The sequence below is a fragment of the Mesoplodon bidens genome (genome assembly GCF_964165515.1).
Source record: "Mesoplodon bidens genome assembly, chromosome: 10".
In the NCBI taxonomy this organism is placed as follows: Eukaryota; Metazoa; Chordata; class Mammalia; order Artiodactyla; family Ziphiidae; genus Mesoplodon; species Mesoplodon bidens.
Window position 1 is genome coordinate 67955073 of NC_138172.1, and position 20988 is coordinate 67976060.

General features: G+C 50.2%; 1 protein-coding gene across 2 annotated transcripts; it reads left to right on the plus strand.

Moving 5' to 3' along the window:
* Positions 1 to 3253: 3253 nt before the first annotated feature.
* On the plus strand, positions 3254 to 20463 carry ARMC12 (armadillo repeat containing 12). Of its 2 annotated transcripts, XM_081246406.1 has the most exons (6): positions 10862 to 11606; positions 12216 to 12389; positions 12606 to 12740; positions 17913 to 18086; positions 18222 to 18293; positions 19941 to 20463. In XM_081246406.1, the coding sequence occupies exons 1-6, from the start codon at positions 11382 to 11384 to the stop codon at positions 20268 to 20270; spliced, it is 1110 nt and encodes a 369-aa protein (XP_081102532.1). In that variant the 5' UTR covers positions 10862 to 11381; the 3' UTR covers positions 20271 to 20463. The 2 variants fall into 2 exon arrangements, with proteins under 2 accessions (XP_081102531.1, XP_081102532.1); XM_081246405.1 differs by lacking the exons at positions 10862 to 11606; positions 12216 to 12389; positions 12606 to 12740 and adding an exon at positions 3254 to 5638.
* The last annotated feature ends 525 nt before the right edge of the window (positions 20464 to 20988 follow it).

Below are 20988 nucleotides of genomic sequence, written 5' to 3' on the forward strand. Positions count from 1 at the left end.
TAGTATGTAGGAGTGGCAGGCCAGGGAACAGGCAGTGCCCGGGGAGTGAGGGTGGGGTGCAGCCAGATCCAAGGCTGCCTCTACACTCTGATTGGCTCTGGGCAGATATGACTTGGGTACTGTCCCCTCCACTCTTCCCAAACCTACCCCCCTCCCTTAAATATTAGAGATAATGTATGTGAAGCGCCTGACATGGAGGCTGGTTTGTGGTGATGTCAACCAGACTGAGTCACCTCCACGCCTTTTCTCTCCTCCTCCACACACAGAGCTCAAGGCCTAGAACCTCCTGGGATCTTTCTCCCATATCACCACCTCCTTCCTACTGAGTCGCTATAGCTCTTAACACATTGGTACTCACCACCTGCTGGCTTGGGTTATTATTTAACCTCACATGCCATGTGTTTGTCTCTTCAACTGGTCTGCAAACTGCCCAAGGGCAGGAAATCATTTCAATACACCCAGCATTTATTGAACATCAACTCCAGTGCCAAGCTTGGCCTGTGGGGGATGAGCTGAAGCCATGGGGGGAGGCCTCAAAGAAGCAGACTTTGTTTCTACCTCAAGGACTTTCTAATCTGGTTAAAAGAACAGGATTAGTAAACAGATCACTAGAATATGAGACAGGCCACATGCTGTGTCCTGAGAAAGGTACAGACTGAGTGTGCTGGGCTTTCAGAGGAGAGAGGAATCAGATTTGGCTGGCGCTGTTCCAAGCAGGCTTTATGAGCTGGAGCTTGAGAGATGGGTAGACATGGAGGACGGGCCCTCCTGGCATGGGAAGTGGCACAGGAAACTGTGGAGTTTGGAAGGAGGGAGAAGAAACGACTTTACGAACTGTTTAGGAACTGTCATAAACTTCTTAATGACATCCTTAGCAGGACCTAACAGAGCCTTCCCTATGGTAGGGGCTCAGTATGTAAGTCCTTTGTCCCCTCCTTGGTTCAGAGATGGTGGAACCTTCAGGACCAGCGCTCAGGGACGTCTTTCTGCAGAAGGATGGGTAAGAAGACGTGGCCCTGAATAAATCCGGGTTTGGGCTGGACAAAGGGAGGGGTCAGGCTCAGGTTTGGGGTCGTCTTCCTCCACCCTGCCGCCCCCTCCCACTCGCTAGTGTCCAGGCTCTTCCTACCCCTGGCGTCCTGCCAGGGGGTTCCCAAGCTATCCAAAAGAGCTGGGCTTCGTTTGCCAGCCCCTGGGAATCCCTGGAGTCTCCAGGCTTGTGTGAAGAAAGGATCAATCAGGGAAGGGGTCGGAGGAACAGGGTGGCTCCTCGGGGAGATGGCTTGAATTGGCCCCCTCTAGCGGGCTTCCGTTGTCATGTGACCGCATCCCAGGTCTCCCAAGTCTGGGGCTGACGCACTCCCTGCTATCCTCCTCCAGACTCCTGGACTGAGCGCTGGTGGGGCTGGGGCGGCAGTCTGGGCGGCTCCTTCTCTTGCATGGAGCTACCAACCAACACCTGCCCCCACCCCTTCCCGATTGTGCTGCCCCGGGCCCCCCACACGCCTGGGGATTCAAGTCGGGGCTCAGGTGGGAGATGGAGTGGTCTGGTTGCGCCAAGGCCGGTGACCGGTCAGAGCCGCGCGTCCCAGGGGTTGCGCACCAGCCCCCGGCCGTCACGGGTGCCCGCGCCTGGCCCGGCCCCAGCGCGCGGTCGCAGGGCTGCGGCGGCGGCAGCGGCGGGGAAGCTGCGCGCCGAGCGCAAGCCGCGAGCACAAACAGGGCGAGGAGGCTGGTGTGAGCGCCTGGGCCCGGTGCCAGCGCGCCGGGGCTGGAACACAATGTCCCGAGCGGGCGGGCGAGAGAGCGGGGAGCGAGAACAGCCTGACTCAGCAGCTGGGTAAGTGGGTGTGCTCGCTCACCAGATCAACCGCTCTTGCAGCCTGCGGTCAGCGACGACCCGACTCTCAGAGGCTCCTTCGAGCGGGAGGGGCGAGCGCACCGCCCGCTTCCCTGCTCCCGCCCTGCCTGTCGCTCGGGACCTCCACGTGGCTGGTTTGCGCATCCCTCTGCCTTCTCACCCCTCCATTAAAGCGTTTCGCGGCCCCCAGCCCGAGCAGAGCAGGCTCTGCCCACTTGGGAGGGGCACTCTCCTCACCCCACCCGGCAGGTGTGGCCCACCAGACAGCTGCTGGGTACGCGTTGTCGCATTCCCCCACCACTCTGGGAGGCTTCTCTAGGTCTTGGCATGGGGGATGTAACCCTTAGTTGCAAATGGAGGTAGAAATTTGGTCTAGGGTGGTGGGGAGCAGAGGAAGAGGATGCTGGGAGAAATGGGATTATAGGGCAAGAAGATCTTCCCCATCTCCGTGCTCAGTTGACCCAGAGTTCAGAGTCTCTTCCTGTCCCCTCCCCTCAAAACCGCTAGGCCCCTGAAGATTTCCTCAGAGGGAAGGAGAAGCAGGTGGGGAGGTGCTTTGAAGCCTGAGACCCTGCTTTTCTGCCTTACCCACCCTCCCACCCAAAGCCACAACAAAGACCCACGAAGCCTGCCACCCAGCCACAAAGCTTCTCCTTCCTCCTCTGCGCCTGCTGTCTCCTGCCGTCTGGTGGGGCCATTGTGAGGATGACAGCCCCAGGGCAGGGAGCTCAGATGTCAGCCCAGAGCAGGACTCTTCCTGCGAGGGTGGGGACCTGTCCCATGCCCCAGTCTCCTGGGGTGTCTGCAAGGTGCCCCTGGGGACACTGTGTGCCTGGAGTGTGCCAGGGCAGGCAGGGAGGGGCTCCCTCCTCTGCCAAGTTCCAGGAAAGGCCTGGCAGGCAGCACAGTCCTGGGCTCCAGGGCCTTCCAAGGTGGAACTGGGGGAGGGATCCCAGGCTGCTAAAGTGCCTCACCTGGGCCTCAGCCCCCGCTTCCCAGGCATCACTGGCACCTTCTTTAGCCAAAATTGAGGAGACGGTTGCCAACCATCTTCCCACACATACAGGCATACTTCCCACACATGTGCTCACCCAGCCAACGCTCACCAAATCCCTCAGGCAGGAGGCACTTTCACTGTTGTTTACTCCAACCTTCTACCTGATGTATGAAATCTGTCCACAATATCCCAGGCCAGTGTTCTGAAGCTGTTTGCATACCCATAGTGACGGGGACACTCTTTTACAAGGCGGCCACTACCCTTCAGCTCTTCCCTATCTCCAAGGCCAGTCATCTACAGGACACCTGCCCTCACATGGCCTAGGAGTGACTGATCTCACCCTCAGGTCCCTCACACCAGCTCCACCCCCTTTCCCACAGTGACCCTCCCACCCCCCAAACTCACCATGAAGGAGGATTAATTCCTAACTATTTTCCCTCCTTCACCATCCTATATCTGATCTATTACCAAATTCTTCCCTTTCTTGCTTTTATTACAACATGTATTATTTGTTACTTTCTTCACTTACCCTTCCTTTCGAACCCCGTAGATTCCACCTTTGGCCCAAATTCCCACAGCCACTGCCACACTGTCCTTTCTGACCCAGGTTTTTCCTTCCTCCTACACACCCTGCTGGAATTATCTTTCTCAAACACTGTTTATTGTGTGTGTTATCAACTTCAGACTCCTCAACCAAGCACACTGGGTACACCAGCTGCTAACCTGCGTGTTCCATATGAAGGGGCCCACACTCATTCATGGTGTACCCAGACCCCCGAGTCCGGCACAGGGCCTGATGCGTAGCAGGAGGGGAGCCAATGTTCCTCAAGTGTCCAATCCATTTGGTTGTGCTCCTTGCTCTCCACCCAGTTCTCTTTCCTGGCTTGGTGTCCCCATTCTCATGAAGCCTATTGGCTTCCTGATGCTCACGCAGGCCCTTTTGTTTTGAACAGCCCCAGTTTTTGTTTTTGGCCACACCGCGCAGCATGCGGGATCTTAGTCCCCCCCACCCCACCCCAGCCGGGATCGGGATTGAACTCACGCCCCCTGCAGTGGAAGCACTGAGTCTTAACCACTGGACCGCCAGGGAAGTCCCAGCCCTGGTTTTTAAATTTCCCATAATCTTCAGAGAGGGGTGGGGAAGAGAGAAGCTGACGTCCAAATTAACATCGGGGTTTGTGCCAAATACTAACTGCAAAGACCTTTAGTGTCAAGTGGAATGAGGGTGGCTGCCTGCTGGGAACCAGCAAGAAACAGAACACCACCCAGGAGGGTGGAGGGCAGAGAAGAGTGGGTGCAACCAGTGGCTTTGGGGTTTACAGAGGGATCTTGTCACTGGAGATTCCAGCCTGCCTAGCTCTGGGTCGCTACCCTGATGCCCTTAGGTTGTTCTTTTTTGGCACCACATCTCACACACACACATGCCCAGTGATCCTGGCCCCATCACACCTCATAACCCGGCTCAAAGTCTCTGATAATCTCCACCACACTTGGATCGTGTTGTCATCAACTTCCCTCTGAGCCTCATGAGCTGCCTTCATTCTTTCCTATATTTTATTGCTTCATTATGTCCTGTAGTATTTTCAACCCCAAAGATGATAAGCTCCTTCATGGCAGGGACAGTGTTATTTATTTACTTACTTAATATCATCTGTTTTGAGAAGGAAGAATAAGATAGGGCACTTGGATTTTGGAAGCCACATAGACTTGGGTCTAGGATCCTGGTTCCAGCACTTAGCTGTTTGGCCTTGGGCAAGTCTCAACTTTTCGGAGCCAGTTTCTCCATCTGTAAAAGGTGCTAGAGATACTTACCTTGCGGAATGAGAGGCAAAGATTACAGAGACTACAAAGTGCCCGTTGCAAAGTGAGCAGACAATAGCTTGTCTTCCTTACCTGCGCCGTGGGAGCTTTCCTTGAATTGGGGTACAGGGTTCCTTAACTACCGCCCCCACCACTAAGACATTTCTAAGCGAGTAAAAGGACACTATTAACACTTACACCAGTTCCACGGACGTAACCCAGAATGCATGGCCACCCTACACTAACTCACAATAACCGGTGAGTGCAGGGTTCGGATCCAGCGCCGCCAGAACCCAGTGCCTAAGCATGGCGCCAAACATAGTTTAAGCTCAATGAACGTCTGTCGAATGAACGAGTGAACGGAACCTGTCCTGCCCTTAGTTTCTTGGAGCATCATCGAGTGAAGAAGCAAAGACTGACAAGGCCGCCCACGCCGCCTCCCAACCCGCACCCCTGTCACAAAGTCTCTAGCAGCTTCCTTTCGCTAAGGTCTAGCCTTCTCCAGCCCGCGTTCCCGCCCCTGGTTGCCTTGGAAACAGTGACGTATGTGTGAGGGGCGTGACATCTCGCCATCCTCTCGCGGAGACCCGGGCCCCTTCTTATCCCAATCCGGGGAAAGGATGAGGTTGGGGTCCTCGACCCTGCTGATCCACCCCGGGCCTGGAGCTAACCCTGCCTACCTGGTCCCCCCCCTCGGGCGCGGGACTCGCCGGATTGCGGGCACCCCATCCCCAGCCCAGCCGGTACCGGTGAGCTGGCGGGGTCCGGAGAACGCCGGCTTCAGTTCCTGGGCTCACTCTTCACCCCTTCACCCCCGACAGGCCAGTGGATCCGGAGAACCGAGGCCCAGCGCTCAGCCTAGGCCCGCTCCTTCCCGGGCAGCCCTCGGGCGTGCTCCGTGTCCTGGGGGTGGGCGGGAAGGGTGGGACCCCAGGGCGCGCCGAGCCCCGCGGAGCGCGGGAGAGAAGGAGTTAAACAAGGTGCCGGCGCTGGGCGCGGCGGGAGTGGGGGATGGGAGCGAAGGGAAAGTGAGAGCGGGGGCGGGGGGGACCGGAGCGAAAGAACATCCTGTGCCCGCCGCCGGATGCGCCGGTGGGGGGAGGTGCGGGGGGCGGTGGGCGGGGAGTAGTCCGGGGAGGGAGGGCAAGATGGGGGGAGGCTCGGGGCGGGGAAAGGCGCGGCCTCCGCCCCACACTCGGAAATCCTTCTGTGAGGGCGCCGCCCCCTCCGCTCCCCTGGTTTGCCGCGTTTCTTCCAGTCCCCACTTCTTCGCCGGAGTCACGAGCTACCGAGAGGCCCCCCAGTCTGGTCCTGGGCCGGGGTAAGCACGAGTTGGAGAGGGCACGGTCCCGGAGGGCGTGGGATCCCTGTCAGGGCACGGGCTGTCCCCCAGACTTTCATCTCTCGGCTTTCTGGCTTTCTGCTGGGGCAGCTCGCACATGCTGCGCTTCCGCTGTTCACCGAGAGTCACAACGTACATTCTCTCATTCAGTTCTGACAGCGCACTTCCGTGTAGTAGGCAGGTTTTCCGGAGGAGGAAACTGAGACTCAGATCATGCAACTTGCCCAAACCCAAGCTCGTCGGACTCCAACGGGCTTTTCATTAGAGAGTAGGCTAATTTCCCCTTAGCTTCTCCTGTGCATGCAAGCGCCGGGCCCCTCCGGGGTCCCCCTCCTTAACGGCCTACTTGCACAGTAGGTCCCCAATAGCATGTTAGGCTCCTCTAATTAACTAGGCTGAAACACCCATTACCAGAGTCCTGATAGAATAAGCAGGTAGTCTGAGGGTTTTACAGGTGGGAGGATGGTTTTTAGGAACAGTAGCTCAGGGGAACGGGCTGGATTCCTGTAGTACTCCTGGTTTAGGAATTTGGTGGGGGAGGGGGGTTCAAAGAGGTCTCCATAGTTGTTCAAGGCAAGTAAATGGGTTACAGGAGTTGAGATTGATTAGCTTGAAGACGACCAGAGTGGGAGGGGTAGAGGGTGAATGGAAGGGGCTGAATAATGTGCCTTTCAGGCCTCACAGAGGCCCACCATCTGTGTGCTCACTGCCTTGCCATGCCCAACATTTTTGTCCAGGTGAAACCTGCTTATAATAGTAATTATTATTGTCACGTTTGGTGAGCTCTGTGTGCTGGGCACTGTTCGAAGTACTTAATCCTCTCAAACCCAAGAGTAGGTATTATTATTCCCATTTTACAGGTGGGGAAAATGAGGCACAAAAAGATTACAAAGCTAGGTTAGTAGCTGAGCTGTTTTTGAACCCTGGCAGTCTGGGTTGAGCCCACACTCTCACTCAGTAAATAAACTGCACCTAACATGATGGGAACATCAGCCTTAAAGGTAGAAAAGCTGGTGCAGATGGCAGAGAGGTGTGTACTAGGGCAGCCTGTGTCCTTTTGCCTTGGTGAGGGCGGGTAAGAAACTTGGGGTTGGCTGTGTGTATATGGAATCTGACTTCTTTCGAGCCAATATTCCAAATTTTTGAATATGACAGAAAAAACAAGAAAAACAAAATCCAAGTTCTCACACAGAGCCGCAGCCTTCATTTATGCTCCCTAAGAACACTCACTATCATCTGTTGTCACCATCATTTCACAAAAGCAAGTACATTTTAATTCTCCTCAAAAGAAAACAGACATCATCTGAATCAAAAGCAGATACTCCTGGGAGCTTCCCTGGTGGTGCAGTGGTTAAGAATCCGCCTGCCATTGCAGGGGACACGGGTTCGAGCCCTGGGCCGGGAAGATCCCATATGCCGCAGAGCAACTAAACCCGTGGACCACGACTACTGAGCCTGCGCTCTAGAGCCCACGAGCCACAACTACTGAAGCCTGCATGCCTAGAGCCCGTGCTCCGCAATAAGAAGCAATAAGAAGCCACCGCAATGAGAAGCCCGCACACCACAACAAAGAGTAGCCCCCACTCAACGCAACTAGAGAAGCCCGCGACCACACACAGCCAAAAATAAATAAATAAATAAATTTAAAACAAAAAACAAAAGCAGTTACTCCCAAGAAAGGACAGTCCTTGACTTACCACCAATGAATACACATTCCTCTTTTTTAAAAATCGTGCTGTGGACTAGCAAAAATGTCACACTGGGGATGCCTCTGCTTCTAATGCATCCAAAACATATGAGGGCAGAACCCAAAGGAATGGGTTTAGGTATATATAGCAGGAGGGAGTTAGGTTAGAGCCAAGAAAGAACTCTCCTTCTCTGGAGATCTTTAAAGAGCAGGTGAGTACTGCATTTGCTTAGAATGTGAGGGTTGCAAGATCAGCTCCATGGACTGGGGAGGCCAGTAGCTCTGGGTTCCACCTCAGAGAAGGACCAATCCTCAGATCTACCAGGGGAGCTGGAACCTAAAAGAGTCCCTTCAGGCAGCCATTTCCTGCCTGGAGTTCATGGAGCTTGATAGGTGGTCCCATGGTAGTGGGGGGGCCTCTAGGGGCCCTTCACTACAGGGAGTCTGTGTAGTCACCCACTGTTGGGCTGCACCCTGCAGGCCGGTAAGCCTTATAGTTGTCCAGCCTTAGACTGAAGAAAGAGCCCGGGACAGCAACAGAGACATTCATGCCGGCGAGGCAGTATAAAAACAGCCCACAGGGTTAATATAATGGTGCCTTTCTCCAGTGGGAGCCTGGGTTAATTACCTTAGTAGTCTTAGGTGGAGCCAGGTATAAACCAGGTGAAATCTGTAAATCCCTTTCCAATCCTATTCCCCATGGGACAGCAAACCCAAACCGCCAGAGACTTACCTGCCAGTCCCAGGACCATTTGATAGTGTGTTCCTCTGGGGGTAGACCCTGTAGTGAAGGTAGCGAAGGCAAAAGTGAGTTACTGTCCTGAGAGATATTTGGCAGCGGTCCTTCGGTGGTCAACGGTTGAACTTGGGTTGTATTGACTAGTTGCCTCTGGGTTAACATGGCCCTGGGATGATTGCTCCTGGGGCGTTCAGCTACAGTTCATAGAGCTTGAGTGAAACTCTGGTCCCCCTGTTGAGAGAGCGGGTTTTCGTCTGAATTGTTAAGTAATCCGTTTATCCTTTCCATTAGCCCGGCAGCAGTGGGGTCGTAAGGCAGGTGGAAATGCCAGTGTGTGTCATTTTTTTCAGCCCATTCCTGAACTTCATGATTGGTAAAGTGGATTCCTTTGTCACTACTGATGTCCGTAGGGTCCTGTATATCACACACAGCTGTCCTAGACCCCAAATAGTGGTTTTTTGCATCGCTAGATGACTCGGGTAGGCCTTTTGTAATGTCTTCCACCTGTTGTAAGCTGCATATAGCTGTTGTTCATCGTGCTGTGTATCATTGCTCTGCCCGCTTCCATAGCAGGGGTCAGAAGCCCAAGGGTACTCTTATTTTGTTGTAGCACAGGCCCCAGCCAAACTTTTCTAGGTAACTGGCCATATCCAATTCACAAGACTGTCCCTGAATTAATATCCTCTAAAGCCTGTGTCTAATTGTTTAGGGGTGAGAGGCTGGGGGTACGCTTGTCTTTTGTAGATAATCCAGGTCCTTGCTTTTCACCAGCCATCCCCGTGCAGTCAGATGAGCCACCAGCATAGGGCTGCTACTTTTGAACTGGAAAGAGGCTCTGAAGTTAACAGAGTGGAAGAGAATCAATATAATGGAAGAGAAAGACACCTCTCATGGTAGTCCGCTGCCACAGGGCCCCACAGGCTAGTGGACGGCCACCTCAGGATGACCCCTGCAACCTTCCATTCCCTGTCCTTACTTCGCGACATCTCGGTAGCTTCTTCGGCCTCCTGGCTGGCTCCCCAGTCGTTGGGCTGCACCGTGCAGTCCTGAAAGCCTTGTAGTTGCCCAGCCTCAAGATTGAAGAGTCTGGAGACAGCAACAAAGACATCAGTGGTTTATTGGACAGGGGTGTCTTAAGCAAAAGGTTAAGACCCACCGATTATGGCAACACCCCACCGATTATGGCAGGCAGACCATAGCAGCAATCTTTGCTACTTGGGGAGAGAAGGAGACTACTATTTATAGGGAGAATTGACGTCAGGTTGGCTTATCAGTTACCAGGGAAACCAGCTGGGGCACATCCGTCACAGCCCCTCAGATTAACGACTATCACGAGGGCAGATGTTTCCCTTTAATAAATTAGCAGGTAGAGCAGGGATTAGATCAGTCACTAGCTGGGGCAGGGGGCAAACATTCACGTGAGTAGGGCGCAGGTGGAACGGACTGGTCGAGCAGAGGATGTACAAAGAGCAAGAGAACAGCCATCTTGAATGGCCTGACCATACATCCACCTTGGGGCTGTGTAGAGTGCCAGGAATGACCCTTGAGGAGGGCCGGGGATGGGAGGGAAGAAAGGAAGAGAATGGCCCCCTGGGAGTGTTGCCTGCAGCCTAGGGTGACACGGACGAAGGCTCTGAGTGGACAGACCTGGCTGGCTGCAGCATCCTTGGGGATGCCGTTTCCCTATTTCCCCACCTCCTGCAAACCCAGGTGCAGCCCAGGGCCCAGAGCCTTCCAACAGGAGCTCAAGACCAGGCAGCTGAAGCCCTGTTCTGGTACATCTCTGCTCAGTGCTGGCTCTGGGTCTGAGCCTGGCTTGGGTTCCTCCCTGTTCTGTAGCAGAAGGTGAGGCCAGAGGTTGTGGGGACACTGGGGGTGGGGGGAGGAGAAGAAGGGAAGGGTCTGGTCTCACCTGCCCCATCCTAGTGGTGGAGGTGGTGGAGACTGAGGCCTCCAAAGTTGGGTTCTCATCCTCCAGGGTGGTGGCGTTTTCTGACTCCAGAGGAGGCCTCAAAGCCCATCCCACCCTGTGTGTATGTTGTGGGGCATGGGGTATGATACTCCCAGATTTAGGCCCCCATGGATTAATGGCACAGACCTACCCCAGGTTTAACCCTGGAGATTTAGAATGCTAAACCTGGATCCCCTCAGGTTACAAATACAGAAACTGAGGCCGAGGCAAGGGCAGTCCCCTTCTCCTCCAGAGTCACACTGGTTAAATGGGCCTGGAGCCCCCATATCCAGATTCTCTGACGTTGTTCTCTCCTCAAGTCCTCAAACAATGACAGAAGTCATAACTTGAGCATCTACTAAGTGCAGGACTCTGTGCTGGATGTTGGAGACGCAGAGACAACTGCCCTCGGGCTTTTGGTCAACAGGTAAATATACACAGAGAGGAACATGCAGATGCTGGAAAATGATGGATTTGCCTCGAGACTCTGCAAAACTTTGTAAGGTACTTGCCTCCTCTTCATCCTGTGATGGAAGTGGGGGGGCCCTGCCTGCAGAAACGCCCCAAGGCTCAGAAGTGGATCTATAGTGAAGAGATCAAAGATGGGGGGACCAGGGAAGTGAGGGAACAGGGCTGCCAGTGGGCACACCCCAACGCCCCCCCCAAGACTTCCAAAGGCCCCCGTCCATAAATTGGGCCTCTGCTGCCATCTAATGGAGGAAAGGTAGTCTCTGGAGCCGCCTGCTGGAGCCCCACCAACCTGGCTCCCCTAAAAAATAGGGCTGTGAAGGACCTTCCTGCCCACAGACCTTTTAATCCTCTGGAGTCTTAAGCTTTGTTTCCTGCAGCCTCTGAAGCTCCCTGGCTGCCCCGTTTCCCGACCACCAACCTCCATTCCACTGTTTCCCCAGTTTCCTTTGTTGCCCAGGTTCTGATTCTGGTGCCCTGGTTCCTGGCCCTGCTAGAGTTCTGGTTCCAGAAGGCCTTTGCTAGGTGCCTTGGGCATGTGCTGCATCCTCCAGCGCCTGGGGCAAATGGACATCTGCAAAGGTGTAGTGAGCCTGGCCACAGCCGCTGGGGCCATCTGCCTGCTCTATAAGGCCATCAGGGTCGGCATAAAATGTCAACCACCCCTCTGCTCTGCCTTACCCATCTGCCTCGCCCATGAGTGTCCCTGCCCTGGGGAGAGGGCTCGGCCCCAGGAGGTACCTACTCCCCAGGTCTCCCGTGTGGGAGGGCCCCAAGGGGACTCCTCCACATGCCTTTCTCCTTCCCCTTTCTCACCTCCATCTCCCTCAGAGCCACCCTAGAGATGCTAGCGCAGGCTCCCCAGGTAGTGGGTGGCACTCAAGTGCCTCCTCAGGAGTCATCTGGCAGGTTTCTAAATTCTACATTCACTCTGGCATCCAGGAGCCACTGCTTGGAAACTTGGCATCAGCAGTTCTCCCCAAGGGAAAATTGGGGGACCTACATTCTCAGCCTCCACTAGTCCCTATGACAACTTTGTGCAAAGTAGAGAAAGGGACCCCTTCTGCAAGACTTTGTATTGCCATCTGCTGGAATATCATTGCCATATACCAATTATGATGAAATACTACATATTACTGCCATATGCCAGAAAGTTGTTATAGTAAACATACAAAATTTTTTTGTTTACGATATGAACAATTCAGCCTTAGATGTGGTGCCCTTGTACAATACACACCCTGTTCAACTGTACATGGTGGTCCTGCATATAGCAAGAAGTCTTTTCTTCAGAAAAGGCAAGGCAGCCTTGTCCCCAGGTCCCTCTCCCACCGCTTCCCAAACCCCGTCTTTCCTCACTTCTGAGTCCACAGCCTGAACTGGGCTGGGGTGGCTGTCTAGGCCTGGCAATCGAGCGAGAGCAGCACGGGCGGGACTCAGGTGAGCTCCGGAGGCTCCTCAACTCTTTGGAGTGCAAACAGGATGAGTACGCCAAGAGCATGATCCTGCACAGTATCACATGCTGTGTGTACTTGCTGGAGTCCGAGGTGAGGGAAGGGAAGCAGGAGGTCCTTCCCAGCCAGCCTGGCCCCTGGGGGCTACATCTGTCCCCCTTCCCCCTTGAGTAGCCAGACTGTGTCCTGGGACCTCTCTCTGGCTGATGGCGGGAGGGGTTGTGTTGAGGGGTTTTGGTGACATGGGGGGGGAGGGGGACCAGGACACCCGCTTCTCCTGCCTCTTCTGTCTCTCCTGGCACACTCTAGGCCTCTGCATGTACTAATGATGACATCACGTTGGTGGGCTCCATGCTGGATGACAAGGACAAAAGTGTCAAAATCCAAGCTCTGAACACACTTAAAGCTTTCTCTGGCATCAGAAAATTCAGGCTGAAAATCCAGGTGAGCCCCGCGACAAGTATGGGGCAGAACACAGAGATGTCCATAAGCCATGGGCCATTTAGTGGGCATAGGATGAATGGTCACGTTCCAGAAGTTTGTTTGGGTCTGAGTTTGTAACCCAGAAATATGTTTTTCCTTGGAAGGAGGTGGGAAAATGGTGATCAGATTCCCAGTAGGGTCATAAAAGTCTGCATCTCGGGATAAAACTGTGCTAGGTCCCTAGGAGTATCTCTGAACTCCAAACAGCAGAAATTCCCCAAGTTCTTTCTGACAACAGCCAACTCTCTTGACGGCAACTGGGTGTCCTACAATTCAATTCTGACACTATCTACCTGGAGTTAGTACAGACCACACAGCTTAGGGCTGAGTCCTGTAAGACTGCCCCCACTTCTGATTGACCAGCTGTAGACTTGGAGGTTCCCATGCCCTCTCTCCTCAGGTTTGATTATTCACTAGAACGAGTCACAGAACTCAGGAAAATGCTTTACTTACACTTACCAGTTTATTATAAAAGATATAACTGGGGAGCAGCCAAATGGAAGAGGTGCATAGGGCAGAGTATGGGGGAAGGGCTTCCATGCCTTATCCAGGTGTGTCACCCTCCTAGCACCTCGATGTGTTCACCAACCCGGAAGTTCTCCAAACCGTGTCATGTAGGGGTATTTATGGAGGTTTCATTATGTAGGCATAATTGATTAATCATTGGCCATTGGTGATTGAACTCAATCTCTGGTTCCACTCTTCTCCGCAGAGGTCAGGTATGGGGCTGAAAGTTGCCTTGAGTTGCCTCATTTGCATAAACTCAGGGATCATGGAAAGGGCTAACAAAAACCACTCCTATCAGGAAAGTGCAAGGATTTTAGGAACACTGCGTGGAATCAGGGACAAAGACCAGATATATTATCATACCACTCCACCACGCTGTGTTGGTCTGAGGCTGGTGGCTGGGCCACTGATGTCTTCACTACCACCACGCAGAGAAAATATAAGCCACCAAATGTCAGTTCCCCCAGCTTCCTGCTACTAGGCCTCCAGGCTTACCTGTTACTCATCCTTTCCTGCTTTCCTGCTGGTGCCATGAAAACATGGCTTTCTTCCTGTCTGTGTTCAATGTTAGTCTCAGTCCTGGATCCCGTCCGCTTCCCTGAGGGCCTCTCTCCTTGATTAAACTCTGTCTGACATGGCCTCCCCCGGCTCCTTCCCATTAGCGTTCAAGAAGCTCTATTCCTTCCCATCTTAAAAGGCAAAACCAAAAAAACATCTTCCTTGACCTCCAAGTCTCTCTCTAGCAAATGATCTCTCTCCCAAAATATTTTACTTAAAAATAAGTAAAATACTCAAAACTTGCAAACATTTTATGCACGTATGGTAGAAAGACTAAAACAAAACACACGTAACCAGAACCCAGGCTAAGAAATAGAACATGACCAGTTGGTTAGATGCCCCAGATGCCCCTCAATCCTCGCCTCCTCCGCCACCAGAGGCAATCATTCCTCTGCATTTTGTTCATCAATTTCTTGATTTTCTTTGTCGTGTTACCATATACACATGTGTCATCATTTTCTAGCAGGGCACGGCAGACAAAAATAGGTAAAATATAGTTAGAATGTTTTTAAGCTTCATGGATCTGGAAGTATGCAGTTTGTATTCTGCGGTTTGCCTTTTCCCTCCAACATGGAAAGATTCGTCCTTATTCATGTGGACTGGTCTGTTTCCTTCTTTTGCACTGCTCTGTAGTGTTCTAGTTCATGAATACCCTGCAATCTTATTCATCCAGCTGCCCATGAGTAGGCATTTGAGTTGTTTGCACATTGTGCCATGAGCATTCTTTACACATCTCCCTCGTGGACGTGGGAGACTTTCTCTAGGACATGTATGCAGGAGTGGGATGGTTGGGTGAAAGGTATGCCCAGCTTTTCAAGAAGGGCCGTATCAGTTTACACCCTCCACCAGCCCCACATGAGTGTTTCTGGTGCATCATTTCTTCCCCGACACTTGGTATTTTCGCACTTTAAATTTTTTGCATCAAACTTTTTTGGGGAAAAAAAGGTCTCTAGGTCTCCACTTGCTGGCTGCCTCTACTTTATCCCTTGACCCTCTCAGTTGCCCTAAGGCTGTGATTCTCAAGCATATCAGAATTGCCTGGAAAGCTGGTTAACAAATGAAGATTTCAGGGCATTACATCCAGAGGGTCCGGTTCAACAGGGAAGCTGTGTTTTTCACAAGCCCCCAGAAGATTCTGATGCACGTGGCCTGGGCACCACTGTTCCTTCTTTCCCCAGGGTCTGTATCCTGAGGACCTGACCCCTGTTCTCCTCTCTCTGGGTGAATGCAGCCACTCCCTACTGAGGGGTGGGGGCAGGGAGGAGCAGGGTACTAATGGGAATGCTGTGCTCCCCACTCCAGGCTTCTGGCATCCTTCTTACGTGGCTCACAAAGGTACAGCTTGTAAGAGTACCTGCCTTTGGTAATAAGGCCCAAGCATCTTGCAGCTCAGAAGCCAAGATTCCTTTTTTCTTTCAACAAATGTATATTGAGCACGTACTTTGTGTCCAAGCACTATGCTAGGCACTGGAGACACAGCAGTGAACAGAGTGGGAAAGATCCCTGCCCAGTGGAACTTATATTGCCTGCAAGGCAGGCAATACACAAATAAGTGAAATATATGGTGTTTCATGGGGCAAGTGCTATGGAGAAAAATCAAGAAGGGTGGTAAGGAAGGCTGGCATGGGGGTGGTGTTGCAAGGGGGTGCTGTTGCAATTTCTAAGGAGAAAATCTTTGGGACCTAGGGCTTGATAAAGAGGTCATAGAAATGACACCAAAAGCACAATCTATAAAAGAAAAAATTGATAAATTGGACTTCATCAAAATTAAAAGAACACTTGCTTTGTGAAAGACCCTGTTAAGAAGATGAAAAGACAAACTGCAGATTGGAAGAAAATATTTGCAAACCACATTATCTGACAAAGGACTCATACCTAGATTATATAAAGAACTCCCAAAAGTCAACATCAAAAACAATAATAATCCATTTAGAAAATGGGCACAAGACATGGAGATATTTCACTGAAGAGGATATACGAATTGCAAATAAGTGCATAAAAAATGTTTAACATTTAACTAGCCATTAGGGAAATGCAAATTAGTACCACAATGAGATATTACTATACACCTATTAGATGATTTAAACTCCAAATTAGTGACAATGCCAAATGCTGGTGAAGATGTAGAGAAACTGGATCTCTTGAACGTTGCTGGTGGGAATGTAAAATGATACACCAGCCACTCTGGAAAATAGTTTGGCAGTTTCTTTAACAAACTCTTTTACCATACAAACCAGCAATTGCACTCTTGGGCATTTATCCTGGAGAAATAAAAACTTACATCTGCCAAAAAACCTGTTCACAGTTGTTCATAGCAGCTTTGTTTGTAGTGGTCAAAAACTGGAAACAACCTGAATGTCTCTCAGTAGATAAATGATTAAACAAACTGTGGTAGTCCATACCATGGAACATTACTCAGTAATAAAAAGGAATAAACTATTGATACACATGACCACTTGGATGGATCTTAAGGGCATTATACTGACTGAAAAAATCAATTTCAGAAGGTTACAAAATGTGATTCCATTTATATAACATTCTCAAAAATGACAAAATTAGAGAGATGGAAAACAGATTAGTGGTTGCCGCTGGTTAGGGCTGGTTTTGATGGGCAGGGCTAAGTGTGACTAATAAGGGACCCACAAGGGAGATCTATGGTGATTCTGATGGAATAATCTGTTGATTGCAGTGGTGGTTACATGAAGCTACATATGTGATAAAATGACATGGAACTATACATACACATTGTGCTAATACCATTTTCCTGGTTTTGATACTGTATTGTAATTATCTAAGATGTAGCTATTGAGGGAAACTGGGTGGAGGGCACATGGGACCTCTCTGTACTGTTTTTGAAACTTCCCATGAATTTATAATTATTTGAAAATAAAAAGTTTAAAAACAAAAAGTGTGTTGCATATTGACAGTGCTATGGGGAAAAATAAAGGTGGGGATGAGGGAGGCAGGGATGGGAGTGGTGCTGCCGTCTTAAAGGAGCGGGTGGTTGGGGAAGGCCTCCCTGAGAAGGTGACATTAAAGTAAAGTCTTGAAGGAAGTAAGAGTGAGCTGTGAATAGCTGAGGAGGGAGAGCATTCTAAGCAGAGGGAACACCATGTGCAAAGACCTAAGATAGGTGTGTACCTGGCATGTTCAGGGAATAGCTAAGGCCATTGTGATGGAAACCATGGGAGCAAAGGAGAGAATAGGAGATGAGGCCAAAGAAATAATGGGGGGAGAGGGACAGATCATGTCAGACCTTGTAAGCCACTGTAAGGGCTTTTGCTCTTACCCTGAATGAACTAGGGACTCTTGAGCAGTCCAGCCTGTCTGCTGTTCTGAGAATAGATGCAGGGGACAAGGATGGAAGCAGAGAGAAGGACGCTATTGCAGAAACCCGGGGGAGAGGTGATGGTGGCTTGGAACAGGGTGGTAGAGGGGGATGGTGAGAAGTGTCTTGATTGTTGGTAGATTTTGAAGGTAGAGCCAACAGGATTTTCTGAAAGGTTGGAAAAGGGTGTGAGAGAAAGAAGGGAGTCAAGGAAGAACATAGATTTTTGGTCGGAGTAATTGGAAGGCCGGTGTAACCAACAGCTGAGATAGGAAGGGTAGTGGAAGGAGCAGGTTTGGGAGTGGGAATGTGTTGACTCAGAGGTTTAGTAAGATTCTCAGAAAGAAGTGGAACTGGCACTTGCATATATGAGTCTGGAGTTCAGGGAGAGGTCTGGGCTGGAGATAGAAAGTTGAAAGTCATCAGCATATGGATAATTTTTAACACTGAGTCTGTGAGTCTTTAACACTGTATCACTAAGGGAGTGCTGAAGATACAGGAGGAGGTTGGGCAGAAGAACTGGGAAAGAAACGTGATGGAGAAGCCAAGTGAAGAAAGAGTTTCAAGGGGGTGAGGGGTCAACTAGGTCAAATAACGTTGAGAGTTAAAGTGGGGAACTGTGTGTGGGGTTGGCTCAGTTTTTGTGGGCGGGGGCAGTGAAGAGTGAAGTCAGAGGCTGGGCTAATGTTGAGGATTATCATATAAAAGTAGAAAACCCTTCTCCTCTCCCCCCTCCCTAGGAACACTGCATCAAGGTGCTGGAACTGATCTCCACCATCTGGGACTCGGAGCTGCACATTGCAGGCCTCAGACTCCTCAACAACCTCCCACTGCCTGACTTTGCACATCCACAGCTGCGACGGGTGATGCCTGCCTTGATGGAGATCCTGAAGTCAGACTACATCCTGGCACAGGTGCCTGAGGACCAGAGCCCAGGCCCTGCCCTCCTGACCATTCCTGGCACAGCACCTAGGGGGAGGAGCAGAGATTTGTGTCTTCCCTGCTCAGGCCCACCTGTCTTCTCATTCTTTACCCTTTCCTTTATTCAGGTGCAAGCCGCGCGATTGCTGAGCAACCTGGTGCAGAAGAACGACCTTCTCTATGATATTCTCAACTGCCAGGTGAGAAAAGAACTGAAAGACGGGCTAATGGATGTGAACTCAGATATTGTGAAAGGAAGAATCGTGGATTCTTCGGACAGACTTAGCCCTCGCAAAATCATCTTGTTCCTCTTTCTGCCTCTGCACTAGATACACTGCAAAGCACCCCCTCTTCTGTCCTCCCAATACAATCAGATCTTCCTTTGAGGGACTTTCTGCACTCAGAGTCAGGAACACAGGTGACAGAAGTTAATGTAGGTATTTTAACAGTAGGGGAAAATTACTTATAACAAAAATAATGATTAGGAATAGACAGGGTCACTACATAATAATAGTTCAGAAGGATAAAGCAACTCTAAACTTATATGAACTTAGTAACATAATCTCAAAATATATATATGGCAAAACTTGATAGAAGTATAAGGAAATCGTTTTTTCTTTTTTCAGTTTTATTGAGGTATAATTGACATAAATTTGTAAGATATTTAAAGCATATGTAGTAAATCAACTATACCCCAATAAAAACTAAATATATATATATATAAAAATTATACTAAAGAAAAAGTGTATGTTGTGGTGATTTGGTATACGTTGTGAAAGGATTCCCACCATCTAGTTCATTAACACTTCCGTCAACTCACATTTTGTTTGTTTTTGGTGAGAACATTTAACTTCTACTCTCTTAGCAAATTTCAGTTATATAATAGTGTTATCAACAGTACTCACCGTGTTTGCATTAGACCCTTGGATCTTATTCATCCTTTAGCTGAAAGTATGTACCCTTTTACCAACCTCTTCCTATTTCCCCCACACCCCACCCCAACACCTGGCAACCACTTTTCTACTGTTTCTGTGAGTTTGACTTAAAAAAAAATCCACATTTAAGTGATACCATGCAGTATTTGTATTTCTCTTTCTGGCTTATCTCACTTAGCATAATGTCCTCTGGGTCCATCTGTATTGTCACAAATGGCAGGATTTCATTCCTACAGCTGAATAATTGGAAAGAAAAATGGACATATCTATCACCACAGTGGAAGATTTGGAAGATTTTAACTATTCTTTCAGCAATTAATACATAAATACCTAAAACTAGTAAGGTTATACTTGCTGCGAATAACACAAATAAGCTGGAGCTATTAGACATATCCAGAACACTCTACAATTAGTAAATGCACATTCTGCTCAAGTACACAAAATATTTACAAAAATTAACCACATGCTAAGCTTTAAAAGTTTGTCTCGGGGGCTTCCCTGGTGGCGCAGTGGTTGAGAGTCTGCCTGCTGATGCAGGGGACGCAGGTTCGTGCCCCGGTCCGGGAAGATCCCACATGCCGCGGAGCGGCTAGGCCTGGGAGCCATGGCTGCTGAGCCTGCGCGTCCGGGGCCTGTGCTCCGCGACGGGAGAGGCCACAACAGTGAGAGGCCCGCATACCGCAAAAAAAAAAAAAAAAATTTGGCTCAACAAATTTCCCTGAATCAATAGTATCATATCACTCATGTTTTATGACCACAATGAAATTATGTTAAAGAATGATAATGAAAACTAAAAAATTCCTATACAGTTGGATCTGAAACTTAGGTATATTGGGGAGTTGAGGCAGTAGGAGGATGGAGGAACTTTAGAATTTACCTTGGACTTCATTCCTCTCTCCATCCCACTCACAGGTACACTCCAACTTCCTGAACCTGTTCCAGTCCACACAGCCCGGGAGTCTGCTGCTTGAAGTACTGGTGTTTGCAGAGAGGCTGACTGAGGGCCGGAGTTCACCCCACTACCGTGCTGTGAAGTGGCATTACAATGAACAGTCTGTGCACGAAGCTCTCTTTGGGGATGACTCACGACTGGCAGACCAGCTGCCTGCCCTGCTCATCCACCCCGAGGAGGATGTTCAGATCCAGGCCTGCAAAGTCATAGTCAGCCTGCAGTGCCCCCAGGATGTGGGAGTCCGGCCCTCCTGCCCACCCAGTCATTCCGGCTTTAATAATGCGGAATAAAATTATGGAGAGCCAATAAATGAGTATGGGAGAGAAGCTTGAGGGGCAGTGTCTGTCCAGGGCCTTCCAGGGTGGGTGTAGATTTCAGCCAGCATAACTTCCTGTCAAAGTGTGGGCCTGTCTCCCCAAACGCATTCCCTTTTTAGAGGACAGACTCCCTTCTCTTGCTGCTTTTATTTATTTATTTTTTTGAGTGATAATTTTTATTGGAGCATAGCTGATTTATAATTTTGTGTTAGTTTCTGCTGTACAGCAAAGTGAATCAGTTATACATATACCTACTCTTATTTAGATTCTATTTCCATATAGGTCATTACAGAATACTATGCTATACAGTGCTACACAGTAGGTTCTTTTAATTATCTATTTTATATATAGTAGTGTGTATATATATGTCAATCCCAATCCCAATCCAATTTATCCCTCTCCCTCTCTTGCTGCTTTTAAATTTGAATGGGGAGCCAGTGCTTTCAGGGAGTTTCAGGGAGAAGGCAGATTTGGGGACTAAGGCCAAAGATAATCAACAGGAGACAGTATATAGCACTGGATTACTCAAGATGGGCTGGGTTACGCCATAGTAACAATAACCTCCAAATCTTGGTAGATGACCAGGGTTATTTCTTTTTCACACTACATGCTCCTGGCAGGTCAGTTGGGGGTAGAGGGGCAGGAAAAGTGACTTGCCCAAGGTCACATGACTGGTCTGGGGCAGAAGTAG

Coding starts and splice junctions, on each gene's coding strand:
- ARMC12 (XM_081246406.1), top strand. CDS start 11,382: ATGTGCTGCATCCTCCAGCGCCTGGGGCAAATGGACATCTGCAAAGGT. Junction 12,741..17,912: donor AATTCAGGCTGAAAATCCAG/GTGAGCCCCGCG, acceptor CCCCCTCCCTAG/GAACACTGCATCAAGGTGCT. Junction 18,087..18,221: donor CAGACTACATCCTGGCACAG/GTGCCTGAGGAC, acceptor TCCTTTATTCAG/GTGCAAGCCGCGCGATTGCT.